The 22,233-nt window shown below is 43.0% G+C and overlaps 1 protein-coding gene across 2 annotated transcripts in view; it reads left to right on the top strand.

Annotated features, from left to right (window-relative positions):
- The window catches only part of DGCR2 (DiGeorge syndrome critical region gene 2), an 85,144-nt gene that overhangs the window by 22,262 nt on the left and 40,649 nt on the right, over window positions 1-22,233 (top strand). For both annotated transcript variants that reach the window (XM_054469278.2, XM_054469279.2), the window contains exon 2: window positions 11,220-11,342. In XM_054469278.2, the coding sequence (XP_054325253.1) occupies window positions 11,220-11,342 (123 nt within the window). The remainder of the gene's footprint in view (window positions 1-11,219; window positions 11,343-22,233) is intronic.

Genomic DNA, 22,233 nt, shown 5'->3' on the forward strand with positions numbered 1-22,233 from the left:
AAGCGATTCTTGTGTCTCAGCCTTCCGAGTAGCTGGGATTACAGGTGTGTGCCACCACGTCCAGCTAATGTTTGTATTTTAGTAGGGACAGGGTTTCGCCTTCTCCAGGCTGGTCTCAAACTCCTAGCCTCAAGTGATCCTCCTGCCTTGGCCTCCCAAAGTGCTGGGATTATAGGCATGAGCCACCATACGTGGTCAAGGGTGACTTTTTTTTTTTTTTTTTTTTTAAAGACAGAATCTTGCTCTGTCGTCCAGGCTGGAGTGCAGTGGTACAATCTTGGCTCACTGCAACCTCTGCCTCCTGGGTTTAAGAAATTCTCTGCCTCAGCCTCCAGAGTAGCTGGGATTACAGGCATGTGCCACCATGCCCAGCTAATTTTTTTGTATTTTTAGTAGAGTCGAGGTTTCACCATCTTGGCCAGGCTGGTCTTGAACTCTTGACCTTGTGATCCACTTGCCTCGACCTCCCAAAGTGCTGGGATTACAGGCGTGAGCCATCACGCCTGGCCAAGGGTGACTGTTTTTAAGCAACTTTGTATGTGGCAGAAATTGCACTTACTGCTTTATAGAGAGACTGTGGAGGATATTGAGAAAGGACAGGCAATTTTTTGTTGTTGGTGTTGTTTTGTTTTTTTTGAGACAGGCTGGAGTGCAGTGGTGTGATCGTGACTCACTGCAGTCTTGACTTCTCAGGCTGAGGTGATTCTCCCACCTCAGCCTCCTGAGTAGCTGGGACTACAGGCATGCACACTACCACACCTGGCTTATGTTTTGTATTTTTAGTAGAGCTGGGATTTCACCATGTTGCCCAGGCTGGTCTCGAACTCCTGGGCTCAAGTGATCTACCTGCCTTGGCCTCCCAAAGTGTTGGGGTAACAGGCGTGAGTCACCACGTGTAATCAGTGGAAACGCAGTGTTGACGTCCAGCTAAAGCAATGCCAGTTTGACCTGTTGGAGTCACCGTCTGGTGTGCTGTGCTGGATGCAAGCTCTGTCATGTCCTGGAGTTGACTTTCTTTGTTCATTACCACAGCCCTGTCACCTGGAGAACTGCCTGGCACAGAGTAGGTGCCAGTGTTAATGAGTGATCCACATCTTCAGTTGCTTCCAGAATAGACCCGGCTTGACAGATGGATCAAGAAGGGAGAAAACCTTCCCTATTGGAGAACTTCTGACACTTTGTTGTCTGCTAGCAGAATATGGGAAGATTTTGAGCTGTGCAGTTCATTAGGCATTTAGTGAATGCCTCCATGTGTGGGGTGTTGGTGACATGGAGTATGGGGCAGCAATAAAGATGTGTCCCTTGGCCAGACACAGTGGCTCATGCCTGTAATCCCAAAACTTTGAGAGCATAAGGTGAGAGGATCGCTTGAGCTCAGGAGTTCGAGATCAGCCTGGGCAACTTAGCAAGACCTTGTCTTTACTTAAAAAAAAAAAAAAAAAAATTAGCTGAGTATGGTGGTATGTGCGCCTGTAGTCCCAGCTACTTGGAAGTCTGGGGCAAGAGGATCACTGGAGCCCAGGGTGTCTATGCTGCAGTGATCTGTGGTCATGCCGCTGCATTCCAGCCTGGGTGACAGAGCGAGACCCTGTCTCAAAAAACAAAACATTTACATGTATATAAAATGTTCCTATATATATATATACTGCAGAACAGGGTTTGGCAAACTACACCTGCAACTGGCCACTTTTTTTTTTGTTTTTCGCTAAAGCTTTATTGGACATGCCTATGCCCACGCATTCCCATATTATCTGCAGCTGCTTTAGCTCCATGGCAGCAGGGTTGAGCAGCTGTGGCAGAGAGAGGGTGGCCTGCGAAGCTGGCCACCTGGAAATACTTATCATCTGGCCCTTGAGGGAAAAGTGTGCTGACCCTACTCAAGGTGTGAAGAACAGAGAAGAGCTGCTTAGGAAAACAGGGCTAGACCAAGAAGGCCGACTCAGTTAGGGGAGTTTGGGGAGGGGCTCCTGGAGAGTGGTGTGTCTTGAGACCTGGGGAGAGGGGATGCCGTGGACTAAGGCCCAGCAGTGGGAAGTCCAGCTGTGTTCAGGATGTAGCAAGACAGTCATTCTGCTGATAGCTTATTTTTCCTCTTTTGATAACTATTTTTTTTAAAAAAAAGTCTGGAGAAAGAAAGAAAAGGACAGAAAATCCGTGTGGGGGCTATTTTAGCCAGAGCTGTCTGGTTGTAAGGAGTAGCTGTAGGAGGAACTTTTCCCTGAGCCCAGGGAGGAAGCACAGCCATCCTTGGGGTCATGGGACTGTGAAGGGTGTTGCTCCCCTTTCTCAGCCCTTCTGGTCTTACCCCTTACCTCTTTCTGCCGCAGGGTGCACAGAACTTCAAGTGACTGTCTCAGTCTGGCTAGCCTGGATCTTCCCACTCCCATCACCTTACAGACTCTTCTCATTGGCCCAGCCTGGGGCAGGGCAGGTGGCACTCATGGAGTGGCCAGATGGACACTTCTCAAAGAGGAAGGCTGTTTGGGCCTTAGGAGCCTTTCCCAGACATGCATAGATTAAAGTATGGAGGGAAGAAATATTCTTCAAGTGTGTTTGAGTTATGGACACTAAGTGTGGTCGGCTATGCCCTGGGAACACAGGAGTGAACAGTGCAGACATGACCTGTGCCCTCAGAAAGCTTTACTTTTTTTTTGAGACAGAGCCTTGCTCTGTCGCCCAGGCTGGAGTGCAGTGGTGTGATCTCAGCTTACTGCAGCCTCCGCCTCCCGAATTCAAGCAGTTCTCTGCCTCAGCCTCCAGAGTAGCTGGGATTACAGGCACCTGCACCACACCTGGCTAATTTTTGTGTTTTTAGTAGAGACGAGGTTTCAACATCTTGGCCAGGCTGGTCTTGAACTCCTGACCTCGTGGTCTACCCGCCTTGGCTTCCCAAAGTGCTGGGATTATAGGCGTGAGCCACTGCACCCAGCCACTTCACTTACGTATCTATATGTGCTGGGATTACAGGCGTGAGCCACTGCACCTAGCCGTTTCACTTTATCTATCTAACTATCTATCTATCTATCTGTCTGTCTATCTATCTATCTATCTATCTAATCTATCTGTCTATCTCTATATATATAGGTTTACTATATACTGATATATAGGAAGCCAGGAGTGACAAGTACTACTTAGAAGCAGCCAAGACAAGGCAAGGTGGATGTGGTGCATGGGGGAAGGGGCCTTGTTTGCCAGAGAAGACTTGGCTGACCGCAGGACATTTGCTTTTGGATGATATAGGGGTATGGAGAAAGAAAACCCCCAGTGTTGTTACTTATTACTTCTTACTCAACTATTTCCAAAAATAATTTAAGGTAGTGCATTCAAGTTTTTTGGGGCCTAGGGTATGATATGTTAGGGTGTAGATTTGGAGGGCTGTGATGTGAGCTATGAATTTACTTTGAACAACACCACAGGTTTTTTTTTTTTTTTTTTTTTTTTTTTTTAATAGAATGGACACTTAAAATATTCTGCTGGGCAGGGTAGCTCAGGCCTGTAGTCTGAGGTGGGAGAGTCATTTGACTTTGAGGCACCATGATTGTGCTTGTGAATAGTCACCACTGCACTCTGGCCTGGGCAACATAGTAAGACCCCATCTCTAAAAAATAAAAAAGAATGTTCTGTTGCTAAATTTCTATTCAGTGAATGAACTCTTTCTCAGTATAGTTTGGGAAATTAGAGGGCTTTTTTTTTTTCTTTTTTCTGCATTGGTCTTTAAAAAAATTTTTTTAAAACTGTATGGACACAGTAGTTACATGTATGGGGTATATATGATATTTTGATACAAGCATAGAAAGTGTAATGATCAAATCATGGTAATTGGGGTATCTGTCACTTCAAGCATTTATAACTTTTCTTGTGTTAGGAACATTCTGATTCTACTCATTTAGTTATTTTGAAGTATAGAATAACCATCATTAACTATAGTCACACTAGACCTTATTCCTTATTTCCGTTAACTGTGTTTTTGTACCTATTAACCAACCTTTTTTTCTCACCTCCGTCTTTCCCAGCCTCTGGTAACCACCATTCCACTCTCTAGCTCCATGAGTTTAACTTTTTTTAAGCTCCCACATATGAATGAGAGCATGTGAAGTTTGTCTTTCTGTGCCTGGCTTATTTCACTTAACATAATGTTCTCCAGTTCCATTCATGTTCCATTTTTATGGCAAAATAATAAGAAATTAGAAATTTTTAATAAAACTGAAGACCTAGAATACACTGAGGAAGAATGGAGGGTTCCAGGTTCTTGGTCTAATGGTTAATTGTGGCTGAGGAAGACAGACATTAGACCAGAAGAGCTCGTCCTAATTGCTGATTTACTCATCAAATAGTTCTTCAGTACCAGTCATGGGGCAAGCCCTGGGTTTGTAATTATGAAAATGACCTAGCTCCAGTATGGATGGCGGGGGTGAGATCTGGTAGGCCAAGGCTGTCTTTTCCGGAGGAGCAAGCACGTTAGGTGGGCCATGATTCAGTTTAGTTCTTCAGTTCCAGGCCTATCTAGTCCTAGAACACAGGGTGCCTGGAGTTTTAGCCTGTGGTCAGTATCTTTTGACCTCAAAATTGTTTCCTATTTAAACAGAAATCTATTTCATGATAGTTTAAAAAAAAAAAAAGCTTTATTGAGGTATAATTGACTTATAATAAATGATACATAAAGTGTAAAATTTGAGTTTTTTTTTTTTTTTTTGAGACGGAGTCTTGCGCTGTCGCCCAGGCTGGAGTGCGGTGGCGCGATCTCAGCTCACTGCAAGCTCCGCCTCCCGGGTTCACGCCATTCTTCTGCCTCAGCTTCCCGAGTAGCTGGGACTACAGGCGCCCCGCACCACGCTCGGCTAATGTTTTGTATTTTTAGTAGAGATGGGGTTTCACCGTGTTAGCCAGGATGGTCTCCATCTCCTGACTTCGTGATTTGCCCGCCTCGGTCTCCCAAAGTGCTGGGATTACAGGCGTGAGCCTCCACGCCTGGCCAAGTTTTTTGTTTTTTTGAGACAGAGTTTTGCTCTTGTTGCCTAGGCTGAAGAGCAATGGTGTGATTTCGACTCACCGCAACCTCCGCCTCCCAAGTTCAAGCGATTCTCCTGCCTCAGCCTCCCGAATAGCTGGGATTATAGGCATGCACCACCACGCCTGGCTAATTTTGTATTTTTAGTAGAGATGGGGTTTTTCCATGTTGGTCAGGCTGGTCTCAAACTCCCAACCTCAGGCGATCCACTCGCCTCAGCCTCCCAAAGTGCTGGGATTACAGGCGTCAGCCTCTGCGCACGGCCAAATTTGAGTTTTCATATAGGTATAAATCTGTGAAACCGTCACCACAGTCAAGATAACGAACACAGCGTATCGTCACCCCAAACGTCTTCTCGTGCTCCTTTGTAATCTCTCCCACCCCCATCCCTTTCTGTCTTGATAGCTGCAAGTGCATTTTTTAGATTTTTATAGAAATGTTGTCATACAGTAGGTATTCTTTTGAGTACATACTGGCTTCTTCACTCAACATAATTATTTTGAGATTCATCCGCGCTGCAGAATGTGTTACTAGCTTATTCCTTTTTATTGCTGAGTAGTATTCCATTGTATGGCTGTACACAACTTAGTGATTTGCTTCTTGATAGACACTGTTTGTTTCCAGCTTTTGGATATTACAAATAAAAGTACTATGAACAAGTCTTTGTATGGACATACGCTTTCATTTCTCTTGGTTAAATACCTAGGAATGGAATGGTCAGGTTATATGATAGATATATATTCAGTTTTAAAGAAACTGTCAAATTGTTTTCCGAAGAAGTTGTACCATTTTACATTTTCACTGGGAGAGTTCCATTTGCTTCACACACTTGCCACCACTTGGTATGGTCATTCTTTTTCATTTTAGCCATTCTAGTAAGTGGTTTCTCTTCGTGGTTTTTTGTTTTTGTTTTTGTTTGTCGAGACGGAGTCTCATTCTGTAGCCCAGAATTAGAGTGCAGTGGTGCAATCTTGGCTCACTGCAACCTCTGTCTCCTGGGTTCAAGCAATTCTGCCTCAGCCTCCTGAATAGCTGGGATTACAGGCGCCCGCCACCACACCCATCTAATTTTTGCATTTTTAGTGGAGATGGGGTTTCATCATGTTGGCCAGGCTGGTCTCAAACTCTTGACCTCAGGTGATCCACCCACCTCAGCCTCCCAAAGTGTTGGGATCACAGGCATAGGCCCCCGTGCCCCACCTCTTCATGCTTTAATTTGCATTTCCTTAACGACTAGATGTTGAGCATCTTTTCATGTGCTTGCTAGCCATCTGTATATCTTCCTTGGTTAAGTGACCATTAAGATCTTTTGCCTATTTTATTTATTTATTTTTTTTAGAGTTGGGGAAGTCTTGCTGTTGCCTAAGCTGGAGTGCAGCATTGCAGTCCTAGTTCACCACAGCCTCCAACTCCTAGGCTTAGGCAGTCCTCTTGCCTCAGCCTCCTGAGTAGCTGGGACTACAAGCATGTGTCACCAAGCCCAGCTAATTTTTTTTTTTTGTAATGTAGAGATGAGGTCTTGTTATGTTGTGCAGGCTGGTTTTGAACTCCTGGGCTCAAGTGTTGCTCCCACCTTGGCCTCCTAAAGTGCTGGGATTACAGGTATAAGCCACTGCCCTTGGCCTATGCCCATTTAAAAAATTGGGTTGTTTTCTTATTGAAATTTGAGAATGCTTTATATATTCTGGATACAAGCAAGCCCTTTATCAGATACATGATTTGCAAATGTTTTCTCTCTGTGTGTGGTTTGTCTTTGCATTATCTTAACATGTCTTTTGAAAAACAAAAGTTCTCAATTTTGATGAAGTCCAATTTATCAATTTTTTCTTTTATAGATTGTGTTTTTGGTAGATATATTAAAGGTATTTGCTTAAACCAAGGGTGTGAAGATTTTCTTTTTGTGTTTTCTTCTCTGAGTTTTATAGTTTAGGCTTCACCTGTAGGCCTATGATCTATTTTGATTTTTTTTTTTTTTTTTTCGAGATGGAGTTTCGCTCTTGTTGCCCAGGCTGGAGTGCAATGGCACTATCTCGGCTCACCACAACCTCCGCCTCCCAGATTCAAGCGATTCTCCTGCCTCAGCCTCCCGAGTAGCTGGGATTACAGGCATGCACCACCATGCCTGGCTAATTTTGTATTTTTAGTAGAGACGGAGTTTCACCTTGTTGGTCAGGCTGGTCCCGAGCTCCTGACCTCAGGTGATCCACCCGCCTCAGGCTCCGAAAGTGCTGGGATTACAGGTGTGAGCCACTGGGCCTGGCTCTTCTGAATTTTTTATGCGGTTCAAGGAATAGATCAAAGTAGTTGTTCTTTGTTCCTCTTTCTTCCTCCTCCTCCTTCTCTTCTTCTTTCTTCCTCCTCTTCCTCCTCCTTTTTTTAACTTCATTTTGTAGATGAACTCCTTCCTTCCTTCTTCCTTTCTTTCCTCCTCCTCTTCCTCTTCATTTTTCTTTCTTCCCCGTTTTCCCAGTACCATTCTGTTGAAAGGACTGTTCTTTCTCCAGGGAGCTGCCTTTGCACCTTTGTCATAAATTAGTTGGTCACATATGTGTGGGTTTGTTTCTGCATTCTGTTCTGTTCTCTTGATCTTGATGTCTGTTTTGATGCTTGTATCACACTGTCTTGATTATTGTTCCTTTGTAGAGTCCTCCAAGTTTGTTCTTTCAGTTCAAAGTTGTTTGGAGTATTCTAAGTCTTTTGTCTTTCTATATGAATTTTAGAGTCACTCAATTTCTACAAGAAGTCCTGCTGAAATATTGATTGGGGTTAAATTGAATCTGTAGGTCAATATGAGTAAAATTGATATTAATAGTTTTGAATCTACTAGTCCATGAATACTATATGTCTCCCTAAAGGTTTAGGTCTTTAAAAAATGTTTTTTCTCAGCAATGTTGAAAATTTTTCAGTGTACAGGACTTCACATCTTTTGTTAGTATTCTAACAAAAGTATTTCTTATTTTTTTATACTATTGCTAATGGTAATTTTTAAATATCTGAACTTACGGTAGAGTTTGTATAGAATTGACATCAATTCTTCCTTAAATATTTGGAGGAATTTTCTATTGAAGCTGTTTGTGCCTGGAGTTTCCTTTGAAGATTTTTAACTAAAAATTCAATTCCTTTTAGGGCTGTTCAGATTGTTTATTTATTTTGGAGTGAACTTTGCATTTCATCTTTCAAATAATTTGTGTATTTCATCCAAATTGTCAGATTTATTGACGTAAAGTTTTTCATACTATTACCTTATTCTTCACCCCTCCTCTGTTAGCCTTTATACTTTCTCTGGAATCCATAGTGATGACATCTCTCTTCTGATAGTGATTTTTTTTTTTTTTTTTTTTTTTTAGATGGAGTCTCGTTCTGTTGCCCAGGCTGCAGTGCAATTGCATAATCTTGGCTCACTGTAACCTCTGCCTCCCAGGTTCAAGCGATTCTCCTGCCTTAGCCTCCTGAGTAGCTGGGACCACAGGCATGTGCCACCACACCTGCCTAATTTTTGTATTTTTAGTAGACAGGGTTTCGCCATGTTAGCCAGGCTGGTCTCAAACTCCTGACCTCAGATGATCTGCTGGATCATCTCCCAAAGTGTTGGGATTACAGGTGTGAGCCACCACGCCTGGCCTGGTATTTTGTATTCTTTATTTTTTTTGCTGATCAGACTGTCTAGAGGTTTATTAATATTACTGATCTCAAAAAAACAACTTTTGTTTTTCTTATTTTCTCTATTATTTTTCTGTTTTCAATTTCAGTAATGTCCACTCTCATCTTTATTATTTCTTATTGCTGGGTTTCATTTGCTCTTCTTTTGTAATTTCCTTTTTTTTTTTTTTCCAGGTTCAAGTGATTCTCCTGCCTCAGCCTCCCAAGTTGCTGGGGTTACAGGCATGCATCACCACACCCGGCTAATTTTTGTATTTTAGTATTCACCATGTTGGCCAGGCTGGTCTCGAACTCCTGTCCATTCACCATGTTGGCCAGGCTGGTCTCGAACTCCTGACCTCAAGTGATCTGCCTGCCTCAGCCTCCCAGAATGCTGGGATTACAGGCATGAGCCACCACGCCCAGCCCTTGCTGGTTTTCTATCTGCTTGTTCTATCAAGAGGGTTATTAAAATCTCTGATTTTAATTGTGGATTCGTCTATTAGCAGTTATAGTAGTTTTTGTTTCATGAATTTTGAAGTTTCTTTCGTAAGTTTTAATAGATACATAAACATTTAGGATTATGTCTTCTTGAATCAATCCCTTTATCATTATTAAATGACCGTCTTTGTTCCTGGTAATATTTGCACTGAAGTCTACTTTGTGTGATATTAATACACTCCAGCTATCCTTTTTTTGAGACAGGGTCTCACACCTGTTGCCCAGGCTGTAGTGCAGTAGCACGATTATAGCTCACTGCAGCCTTAACTTTCCAGGCTCAGGTGATCCTCCCACCTCAGCCTCTTGAGTAGCTGGGACTACAGGCGTTTGTCCCAATACCTGGCTGATTTTTTGTATTTTTAGAGAGATGGTGTTTTGCCGTGTTGCTCAGGCTGGTCTTGAACTCCTGGGCTCAAGTGATCCTTCTGTGTCAGCCTCCCAAAATGCTGGGATTATGGAGATTACAGGAGTGAGCCACTGTACCCGCCCTTCCAGCTATCCTTTGATTAGTGTGAACATGGTATATCTTTTTTTATTCTTTTATTTTCTCTTATTTATGCCTATATAAAGTGAGTTTATTTTAGGTAATATGTGGTTGTATTTTGCTTTTTTCCCTACATGACAAATTCTGCCTTTCAGTTGGAGTGTTTAGATCATTCTGTATGCTTATTGATTAGGCAAGTTTAATTAAAATCTACCATATTACCCTTTGTTTTCATTTGTACGATCTGTTTGTCTTTTTTTTTCTTTTGGATTATTTTTTATTCTCTTCTATGTTGGCTTACTTGCTATAACTCTTGTGTTATTTTATTGGGGTTCATCATTAACTTATCATAGACTACCTTCAAGTGATGGAACACTTTACCTGTAGTTTGAGAGCCTTAAAACAGTGTGCTTCTGTTTCTCTCTTCCCAGCTTTGGTGCTATTATTGTCAAAATTTTACTTCTGTGTATGTTATAAACTGCACAATATAGTATCTGTGTTTTTGCTTTAAATAATTGTAGGTCAACAGCTTTTTCTTTCAGAACTTTAACATGTCACATCACTGTCTTCTAGGCTGTATTGTTTCTAATGAGAAATCTGCTGTCATCTAGATCTTTGTTTTTCTGTGCATGTCTTCTTTTTCTGCCTGCTTTTAAGATTTTATCGCTGATTTTAAGCAATTCAATTCCAGTGCGACTTGGAGTTGTATTCTTTGTATTTCTGGTGCTTGTGGTTCATTGAGCTACCTGGATTTGTGGGTTTATAGTTTTCATCAAATTGGGAAATTTTCCCCATTGTTTCTTCAGATGTTGTGTCTGTTCCCCCATGTATTAGGGTGTGTGAGGTTGTTCCACAGCTTACTGATGATTTGCACATTTTTTCCTGGTATTTTTTCATTCTGTGTTTCAGTTCAGAGTGTTTCTATTATTATGTCTTCAAGTCACTAATCTTTTCTACTACAAAATCTAACCTGTTAATGTTCTGCAGTGTATTTTTCATCTTAAGTGTTACAGTTTTTCTCTCTAGGTAATAGGTTCGTAAAGGGCCAGGCATTAAATGTTTTCAGCTTTGCAGGCCATGTAGTCTTTCCTGTAGCTACTCAGCTCTGCTGCTGTAGCTTGAAAGCAGCCATAGACAATACATATTTGTGGCTGTGTTCTGATAAAACTTGATTTTAAAAACAGATGGGGGCCAGGCACAGTGGTACATGCCTGTAATCCTGGCACTTCGGGAGGCCGAGGCAGGCAGATCACTTGAGGCCAGGAGTTCAAGACCAGCCTGGCCAACATGGCAAAACCCCGTCTCTACTAAAAATATAAAAATTAGCTAGGCATGGTGGCACATGCTTGTAATTCCAGCTACTCACGAGGCTGAGGGACAAGAATTTCTTGAACACGGAAGGTGAAGGTTGCAGTGAGCTGAGACCGCACCACTGGCACTCCAGCCTGGGTGACAGAGTGAGACTCTGTCTCAAAAATAAATAAATAAACAAACAAACAAATGGGAAGAGATTGATCCAGCCCATGGGCTATGGTTTGCTGACCTACTGCCACTTCCTCAATGGCCTCTCACCCTTTGGTCCCACAGAGCTGCGGTGCAACCCTGGGCAGTTTGCATGTCGCAGCGGCACCATCCAGTGCATCCCCCTCCCCTGGCAGTGTGACGGCTGGGCGACTTGCGAGGATGAGAGCGACGAAGCCAACTGTCCAGGTGAGTGTGTTGAGTAGGGGGGGTACACACCACCTTGTCTCTTTGTTGTAGCTGGGTGACTGTGCCTCTTGTGAGGGGTGGAGGTGTTATGCTGTCTTAACACATTGGAAAGTTATTTGAGCGGACCCCTTCCTCTCTCTGTCTGTCTTTTTAAAAAATAGGTGCCCAACCTAGGCAGATCCCAGAACTTGCAAGATAGCAGGGCTGTGGGGAGGCCCGTGAGATGCCCAGGAGGCCCCACTTAAGGAGGCACTGCAATCCGTGGACTTGCATGATCTTGAGTGTGAACCCCTCCTGAGGGGTGGCACCTTGGCCACCTCTCTCACCTTATCCCCATCCTGGCTCTGGATGTGGGTGCCTCTTGATCCTGAATGTGCTCTTGTAGACTGGCCTTGGCACGCCCTCCCCTCCTGCTCACTCATTCACCTGGAACTTTGCACTCGCAGGTTCTTTCCTGGCCATTATGTAGTCTCCTAAAGATGTATGGAAAGGCCACAAAAAGGCTAAGTCGGAGAACCAGGTTCTTCACCTGGTTTCTGCCCCAGCACCCTCAAGGAATACAGGGCACCCCATGAATAACAATGTTCACTGGATCCATTGTTCTCAACTTTGGTTGGGTGGGAGGTGTAGTGAGTACTTGTGCATGTGTGTGTGAATGTGTGAGACATACATATACATGTATCCACGAATTCGTTTTTAAGACTAGGTGGTGCTGATAAAGCCACTAAGGGGAAAGTGTGTCTTTCCCCAGCTTGAGAATCACAGGCTTAAATGCTTTGGCCAGACATGCAAGCTCCTTCACAAGCTGGTTTAGGTCTGCTTTCCCAGCCTGATTGATCACTACCTCCCCTTCAGTGGCCCAGCTGGGCTGTTTCCTGTGCCCACCCCCATTAATAATCTCCTAGATGTGTGTGCTTCCTTGATGCTTTCCTGGAATTCCCTTGTTCTGTTTCTGCATAGACAAGCCTTGCCATCCTTCAAGGTGTAGCTCAGATGTTACCACAGTGGAAGAATGTCTGTGGTCCTTCCTTTTATAGATTGGCTTCTTCCAGTCCCCTATTTGTCCCTCGCTTATCGCATCAGAACCATTGGTAATTCTCACCATTCCTGGTGCCCAGGCTTGATTTTTCCATCCAGACCATGAGTTCCCAGAGGGCAGAGACCTTTCTCCTTCCTTAGTGGGACTTGGCCTAGGACATGAAAGGTGTGCTATAATTCCTATAGGCTTAGTACTGAAGGAAAACCGATTCATTCCAACCAGGGTATTAGGTAGGGGATTAGGTGACATTTGAACTTGTGGTAGTTCTTTGAGGGCGGGGGGGCTCCAAAATATGAAGCAGAGATGGTCTGGTCAGATTGTATTTGCCTGTAAAGAATGCTGTTTAGGCAGGGTGCAAAGGCTCACACTTGTAACCCAGCACTTTAGGAGGCCGAGGTGGATGGATCACTTTAGGCCAGGAGTTTGAGATCAGCTTGGCCAACATAGTGAAACCCCGTTTCTAATAAAAATACAAAAATTGGCCATGTGTGGTGTTGCACACCTATAATCCCAGCTACTCAGGAGGCTGAGGCACAAGAATTGCTTGAACCTGGGAGGCGGAGATTGCAGTGAGTCAAGATTGTGCCACTGCACTTTATCCCGGGCTACAGAACAAGACTCTGTCTCAAAGGCAAAAAAAAAAAAAAAAAAAAGCCAGGCGCAGTGGCTCATGCCTTGTAATCCCAACACTTTTGGAGGCTGAGGCAGGCAGGATCACTTGAGGTCAGGAGTTTCAGACCAGCCTGGCCGACATCGTGAAATCTCATCTCTACTAAAAATACAAAAATTAGCCGGGCGTGGTGGCGAGCACCTGTAATCCCAGCTGAGGCAGGAGAATCACTTGAACCCAGGAGGTAGAGGTTGCAGTGAGCTGAGATCATGCTAGTGCACTCCAGCCTGGGCGACAGAGTGAGATTCTGTTTCAAAAAAAAGAAAAGAATGCTGTTTAGAGGGGGCCCCTCCTGATCATCCCTGGAGCCCATTCTTCATCAGATTATGCATGTCTCTGGTGGAGGTGTTTGCCTTTCCAAATGAGGGTTTGGATGGTGTTGGCCCGGTCAGGAGCCTCTGGGACAGCCCTTTGTCTGGGAGCCTCTCTGGTGGGTCTTTGGGGTCAAAGCCCAGAGAAAGTGGACTCCCAGTGGGCTTCCCGGTGCTTGGGCTGCTGAAGTTCCCTGGTTGGTCAGCCTGGGGATGACCATGTGGTTATGAGTGGGAGCCTCCCCTTGCCTCTCGGAGAATTCCTGAAGAGAGAACCAGATGATTCTTGGTTCGCTTTCAAGTGGAAACAGAGTTTATTTGCTGTTCTCGAAGTGCCATTTGGCTTTGCTTTTGTGGTTGTTTCTAATAACTGTCCTGTTACACACACTGAACATAGTGGTATCCACACTCATAGTTGCTGCCTTGTTCACCTTTCCACGCTCTGAAGACTTGCTGAAGGCAAGGAGTAGGTTTTATTTCCCTTGACCACATGGCCTGGCACGGAAGAGGCATCAGCTTTGCACTTGAGTATTGGATTGAAGTTACATTGGTTGCTACATGTTTTCCCTAGACAGAAAAATAAAATCTCTCATAGAAGCCGAAAGTTACGAGTGGTGGCCTGCACCAGGACCGAGCAGTGAAGACATGACAATGAGGACACATATGTGCAAGCCCACTGAGGCTCGGTAGGGCCTAGGAGTGTTCCAGGTGGGCTGAGGAGGCCACTGCCCTGACAAGGCTCACCCTGCTTCTCCTTGACTCATGGTCCTATGATTGTCCTTGTATAGTGCTGTGTCACAGTCTGGAGGGTGAGCAGATTGATTTCTTTTTTTTTAATTTAAGACGGAGTCTCGCTTTATCACCCAGGCTGCAGTGCAGTGGCGCCATCTCGGCTCACTGCAAACTCCGCCTCCCGGGTTCATGTCATTCTCCTGCCTCAGCCTCCTGAGTAGCTGGGATTACAGGCGCCTGCTACCACATCTGGCTAATTTTTTTTGTATTTTTAGTAGAGACAGGGTTTCACCGTGCTACCCAGGATGGTCTCGATCTCCTGACCTCGTGATCCGCCCACCTCAGCCTCCCAAAGTGCTGGGATTACAGGCGTGAGTCACTGTGCCCGGCCAAGCAGATTGATTTCTAATTGTTAAGTTGAGATTCTGAGCAAATTAACTCATAAAAATGTACAAAGAATATGTAATACATATTTTCTTACTTCCCTGAATTAATAACTGCTAAAATCTTGTGATTTTTTTTCTAGTTTATTTTAAAACAAATTTTTAAAAAATCATGGATATAGAGTCAAGTCCTCATTGACACTCTCCCTTCCCCCAACCTCCTCCCCTCTCAAAAAAGGAAACTCTTTGTGTTTGTGGGGGAAGTAGAAGTTAGCTAATAACCACCTTTGCTCAAAAGCTGTGACCTTCCTTTGTATGAGGAGAGTTTCAGTAACCCTTCGGGAAGCCCTGGCCATTCTCAGTCAAGTTGCTTTTGAACTAGACTTCAGGACTTCTGGAGTTACCGTATGAAGTTACTTCATTGCCCTGCTGAAAGCCTGCTAAAAAGGAGTATAAAAAATGTAAAACCAAAGGGACAACAAAAGGGGAAAGATGTAACAGTAGATCAGTAATTTCTGCATGTTTTTGAAAAGAGGAAAATGACATGCTAGGTACAGCCTGGGCATTCAGTACCTTCCCACTCACTCCCTTCTGGGCTTGTCCCTGGGTTTCAGAGGCTGGAATGCTAGAGCAGTAGCACTCAGAACCCTCTGGCAGCAGGCTTCTGTGTGTCATTTGCCCTATGACATGTGTCTTGGGAAATGTGGCAAGTGGAAGGGAGGTGGAACCTTTCTTCCTCAGGCCATAGTGTATGTTGGGGGGTGTGCATGGGTTTAGATTTTTGAGGTGACTTTTTGCAGTGGCTTCTGCCTTCCCCCATTGGCCAGCTGTCTCAGGGCTGCAGAGCAGCTGCAGTACTGGCAGCAGATTTTTGCAGTTTCCTAACCTGTAGATGGCAGTATAGATGACTCTTGATGATGACTGTGGGAATTAGATGGGGAGTTAGCCCACTTTACTTTTGCTCACACTATATAGCCTTGCCAGTTGTTTTGAAAGCACCTATTTTCTGTATTAAACCCTTTGTGTTTGAAATGCCTTAGCATGGTTTCTGTTTTCCCAGTGGAACCATCTTTGATATAAATGAGAATTAACAAAAGATGTGTAAAATTTTTGAGGGAGAAAAATTTGCAATTTCATTAAGAGACATTAAAGAAGACAAATAAATAGTGGCAGAATGTTCTTGCTTAGGAAGACTGAATCTTTTAAAAACTCATATTGTTCTGTGGATTCAGTGCCTCTTTAAAGCTCTGTGAGTTTTATGTGAAATGTAGAAGTCGATTCTAAAATGTTGAGAAGAATTAAGTTGTAGTATTGAGAGGTCATTGTGAAGAAGAAGAATGAGGAGGGAGCACTTGCCTTGCCCGTATCAAGATTTACTTCAAAATTGGCTCAGGGAAATCCAAATTGGCCAGTGAGACCGAAGCTGTCAGAAACAGACCTAAGAAGCTTGAATTCCAGAGGTGGAATTACATATTGCTGTGCAAAGGGCAGACTCTTCAAACAGTGCTGTGACAGTCGGAGAAGGATGCAGTTGCAGTTGGATCCCTAACTCACAACATACAGGAAATTCAGTTTTGGATAAATTATAGGAGACTATCTTTAAGACCTTGATAGAGAAGTGTGCCTTTTTCTTTTTCTTTCTTTTTTTTTTGAGACAAGGTCTGGCTCTGTCACCCAGGCTGGAGTGCAGTGACACGTTCTTGGATCACTGCAACCTCCGCCTCCTGGGCTCAAGCCATCCTCCTACCTCAGTCTCCCGAGTAGCTAGGACTACAAGCGTGCACCACCATGCCCTGCTAATTATTGCATTTTTTCGTAGAATCGGTGTTTTGCCATGTTGCCCAGGCTGGTCTCTAACTCACGAGTTTAAGCAATTGCCTGCTTCGGCCTCCCAAAGTGCCTGGATTACAGGGACATGAGCCACTGCGCCTGGCCACCTTTTTCTTTTCTTTCTTTCTTTTTTTTTTTTTTTTTTTTTTGGAGATGGAGTTTCGCTCTGTCACCCAGGCTGGAGTGCAGTGGTGCAATCTCGGCTCACTGCAACCTCCACCCCCTGGGTTCAAGTGATTCTCCTGCCTCAGCCTCCCGAGTAGCTGGGATTACAGGCATCTGTCACCACACTCGTCTAAATTTTGTATTTTTAGTAGAGATGGCCATGTTGGCCGGGCTGGGCTCAAACCCCTGATATCAGGCGATCTGCCTGCCTTGGCTTCCCAAAGTGCTGGGATTACAGGTGCGTGAGCCACCACACCTAGCCTCTGGCCACCTTTTTCTTAATCACATAAAATATTCACTCTAAAATAAAAATGACTGAATTTGCTAGATTAAAATTAAGATCTCTCGTTTATTGAAAGACACCAATAGGCCAGGTGCTTATGCCAGGAATCCCAGCACTTTGGGAGGCCAAGGTGGGCAGATTGCCAGAGCCCAAGAGTTCCAGACCAGCCAGGGCAACTTGGTAAAATCCTGTCTCTATGAAAAAAAAAAAAAAAGAAATAATTAGCCAGATGTGGTGGTACACACTTGTAGTCCCAGCTCCTCAGTAGGCTGAGGTGGGAAGAATCACCTGAGTCCCTGAGGTCAAGGATGCAGTGTGAGCCGAGATTACACCCCTGGACATCAGGGTGAGACCCTGTCTCAAAAAAAAAAAAAAAAAAAACAACCAAAACAAACAAAAAACACCAGTAAAGACTGAAAAGACAAGCCAGAATAGAGAGAAGATATTTGCAACACTTACAGCCTATAAAGGATAAGGATTCTAATTCAGTGTATATAAAGAACTCCTATAAAGCATTTCGTAGATGTTGATTAAACATAGAAAAAGACATTTAACCTCGTTAGTATTCTAAGACTACATACAGTGAGATACCACTTTACAGATGCTTAGACTGGCAAAAATTAAGATGTTGGAGAGGATATGGATAGTGTGGAAATTTTATGTGCTTCTTTACACCCACTCTGGAATAGAGACATTATCTTGCAAAGCTGAACATTCTTATTTTCTGTGATCCAGGATTTCTATTTAGGGAAACTCTGGAAAAATTCTTGCAGAATTGTTTGTACAGTTTTTCCAGAGTGGGTGTAAAGGAGCAGGTAAAATTCCAAGCCATCCACATCCTCTCCAACTCTTGGTTTTGTCAGACATCTTAATTTTTGCCATTGATATATGTCTTGGAAACAACTCAAATGTCTGTGCTCACACGATGGAATGTTATACGCCAGCAACAGTAAGTGAATGTTAGGTTTATGCAGCAACATGGATGAATCTTGAAAACAGAACGTCAGCTAAAAGCAAGTTGCTAAAAACGACATATGGCACAATATAGAGAAGCAAAACAGATTGTTATATTACTTATAGATACATACACATGTGGTAAACTAAAAGAAAAAAGTAAGCGCAGTGATACACAAAATTCTAGTTCCTGGTGGGGAGACAGAGGGATATAAGACTGGGAGAAGCAAAATGACGCTTGAGTTCCCAAGTGGGGTGTGGGGAGGTCGCTCACAACTCTATTTTATTATTAGGTTTATGAATCTTACATATGTGCTACATACATTCTTTGAAATGTTTCACGTATTATACAGCTTTTTTCTTTCCAAAGAAAAGCCAATGGGAGAGTTAAACTGACCTGGCATAGCAGAGCAGCTGCAACCATGGGCCTGCTTGAGTGAGAACAACAAGAAATAAGCAGTTTGCCCAGCAGCCTCCCAGAAAGGCTCAGCGCTAGAAGGCTCTGAGTGCCAAGGGTGGCAGGCATCAGGCATAGGCATGGGAATGGGATAGGGATTGGTGGAATTCTCTCTTGGCACCTGCATTCCCTTCTTTGCTTTCCATCACTGGGTGACTCCTTCTGCTACCATAAGATGTGGGGTTTCATTTCTTTTTCTTGAGACAGAGTCTTGCTCTGTTGCCCAAGTGGAGTGCAGTGGTGAACCCACAGCTGACTGCATCCTCAAACTCCTGGACTCAAGCGATCCTCCCACCTCAGCCTCCTGAGTAGCTGAGACTACAGGCGTGCACCACCATGCGCAGCTAATTTTTAAATTTTTTGTAGAGACGAGGTCTCGCCCTGTTGCCGAGGCTGGTCTTGAATTCCGGGGCTCTAGCAATCCTGCCCTCAGCCTCCCAAAGTGCTGGGATTACAGGCATGAGCCACTGTGCCCTGCAGGAGTTGATTTTCTAGACCGACACTGTCCAGTGTAGTAGCCATGAGTCACATGTGGCTGTCTTGAAGGAAGATGTGCAGCAGGTGTAAAATACACACCAAATAGGAAAGACCTAGTACAAAAAAAGAACGTAAAACATCCCATGAATACTTCTTTATATTGATTCCATGTTGCAATAATAGTATTTTGAATATATGGGGTTAGATAAAGTATTAAAATTAATTTCATGTTTGTTTCTACTTGTTGAAATGTGGTTTGCATTGTGTTTCTATTAGACAGCACTTAAAGTCTGCAAAATAAGTGACACCAGGTACAACAGAGGGGAGTCGTGGAGGTTGAAAATAGAGGAATTAAGAGAAATTCTCTGTAGTGACAAGTAGGTAAGTAGGATGCTCAGGCCTATCTTCTGCCCTGCTCCCCGGATGTCAGCAGCCAGGTGTTTTCCCAGACAGGAGATTGGAGGAGTCTTTCCTGGAGACACTGGCACTTCATACAAGAGGTAGAAAAGTGTCAACATAATGGAAGGTTTCCAGCTGAAAGACTAGCTCTCCCACCGTGGTCCCTGACAAGCGTCTAGCCCACTAGTGCTCACAGAGCCTCTGGCTAGCTGGGTCACCTTCCTCTTATGATGAAAGACAACCAGTGCTGACCAGATCTAGAAGAAAACATCCACTGTGGATATTCGCCAGACTCTGAACAAAGCACCCCAGACTAGAAGGGCCACAGCAAAGTGGCCTGAGGCAACCAACTCTGCTGTGTGTCATATTGTGGTTAAATGTGGGGGCTTGAGCCAGGGACTGGGGCTGCTCCCCTGCTTTCACCACTTACTGGCTGTGATCCTTTGGGCAAATTGCATCCGTAAAATGGAGAAAATAATAGTGCCTGTCACTTGGGGTTGTTGTGAGGATTAAATTACATGCTACATATAAAGGGGTTAGACAAGAATGTAGCACACAGTAATCCCTCAATTAGCAGTTATTTTATTAATGTAATAAAACTTAAAAATATGTATTCTGACATTGGTAAAATGGCAGTCTAGGAAGCTCCAGGTTCTCGTTCCACCATAGAAAACATTAATAAGCAACTAGGGACTAGATGGAATAACTTTATAGAAGCTCTGGAAAACAGTAAGAGGTTTCTTAGCCCAGCTAAGAAAATGCCTAATCAAGAAAAAGCCACATTCAAAATACAGATTGAGTATCCCTTAACTGAAATGTTTGGGACCAGAAGTGTTTTGGATTTTGGATTTTTTTCTGATTTTGGAATATTTGCATTATACTTACCAGTTGAACACCCCCAATATGAAATGCTCCAATGAGCATTTCCTTTGAGTACAACGTTGGCACTCAAGAGTTTTGGATTTTGGGCTGGGCTCATACCTGTCATCTCAGTGCTTTGGGGGTTCAAGGTGGGAGGATTACTTGATGCCAGGATTATAAGAGAATACTGTTAAGAATTGTACATTAACAAATTGCTTAACCTAAATGAAGCAGACACATTCCTAGAAACATACAACCTGCCAAGACTGAATCATGAAGAAATAGAAAATCTGAATAGGACTATAATTAATAAGGAGATTGAATCAGTAATCAAAAACCTCTCAACAAAGAAAAGTCCTGAACCACATGGCTTCACTTATGAATTCTCCAAACATTTAAAGAAGAATTAACATCAGTCCTTCTCAAGTGAATTCATTCTGAGACTCTAACATGCCCTGATACCAAAGCCAGACAATAATACTACTAGAAAATTACAGACCAGTATCGTTTGTGAATATCGATACAAAATCCTCAACAAAATACTGGCAAAATCAAGTTAACCAAGTTTAGCAGTCTATGAAAAGGCTGGGACCAAATGTAATGCAAGGATGTCTCAGCAAACTAAAATCAATCAGTGGTCAAAGACTGAAAGCTTTTCCTCTAAGATCAGAGGTAAGACAAGGATGTCTGCTTTCACCACTTATTCACCATAGTATTGGAGTTAATTGCCCACAGTAATTAATCAAGAAGAGAAAGCCATCAAAATTGGAAAGGGAGAAGTAAAGTTATCCCTGTTTGTATGTGTGATGACATGATTTTATATATAAAAACCTTAAAGATTTCACAGAAACATGGTTAGAACTAATAAGTGAATTCATCAAAATTGCAGGACACAAAGTTGAAACACAAAATCAGTTGTATTTATATTTATGTACACTAACTCGGCTATCTGAAGAGGAAATTAAGAAAATAATTCCATTTACAGTAATAGTACAAAGAATAAAATACAGATATTCCTCAACTTATAACAGATTTATGTCTTAAACCTATTGTAAAGTCAAAAAATTTTTTAGTCAAACTGTCATAACTTGGGGGTCTGTCTGTACTTAAGAATATTCTTAAGTACACTGACGACTACAAAATGTTAAAAGAAATTAAAGAAGACACTGGGCGCGGTAGCTCACACCTGTAATCCGAGCATTTTGGGAGGCCAAGGCGGGTGGATCACTTGAGGTCAGGAGTTCAGGACCAGCCTGGCCAACATGGCGAAACCTTGTCTTGGCTAAAAATACAAAAATTAGCTGGGTGTGGTGAGGTGCGCCTGTAGTCCCAGCTACTCAGGAGGCTGAGGCAGGAGAATTGCTTGAACCCAGAAGGTGAAGATTGCAGTAAGCTGAGATCGCACCACTGCACTCCAGCCTGGGTGACAGAGTGAGATACTGTCTCAAAAAAAAAAAAAGACAAAAATAAATGGAGAGATGTTGCATGCTCATGGACTGCAAGACGTAAGATGTGACTGTTACCTAAAGCAATCTACACATTCAATCCTTATGAAAATGCCAACAAGTTTTTTTTTGCTGAAATAGAAAAATTTATCCTAACGTTCATAGAATCTCAGCAGACTCCAAAGAGCCAGAACAGTCTTGAAAAAGAAGAAATATGAAAGCCTCATAATTCCTGACTTTAAACCTTACTACAAAGCTGCAGTAATCAAAACATTGTAGTGTTGTTATAAAGACAGACATATAGACCAATGGAATAGAATACAGACCCTTAGCAATAAGTCCTTGCATACAACGGTCAAATTATTTTCCACAAGGATGCCATTACCATTCAGTGAGGGAAAAAGTATCTTTTCAGAATGAACGGTGCTAGGAAAACTGGACATACAAATCAAAAGATAAAGTTAGACCCTTAGCTAATGATATACAAAACTTAACCCAAAATGGATCAGGCTTAAACTTAAGACCTTAAACTATAAAATTCCTAGAAAAACAGAATAAAGTCTTCATGACATTGGACTTGGCAATGATTTGTTACATAATACACTAAAATCATAGGCAACAAAAGAAACAATAGGTAAATTAGGCTACGTCAAAATTTAAAACTTCTGTTAATTAAAAGAAACATTCAACGGAATGAAAAGGCAGCCTATGGAATGGAAAACATTTAAAACTCATATCTGATAAGGGTTAATATTTAAAATATAAAAAGAACCCACAGCTCAATAATAATAAATATCCTGGTTAAAAAATGTGCAAAGGACTGGGTGCAGTGGCTCACGCCTGTAATCACAGCACTTTGGGAGGCCGAGGCGGGCAGATCACAAG

The sequence above is a fragment of the Pongo pygmaeus genome, chromosome 23 (genome assembly GCF_028885625.2).
Source record: "Pongo pygmaeus isolate AG05252 chromosome 23, NHGRI_mPonPyg2-v2.0_pri, whole genome shotgun sequence".
NCBI classification, from domain to species: domain Eukaryota; kingdom Metazoa; phylum Chordata; class Mammalia; order Primates; family Hominidae; genus Pongo; species Pongo pygmaeus.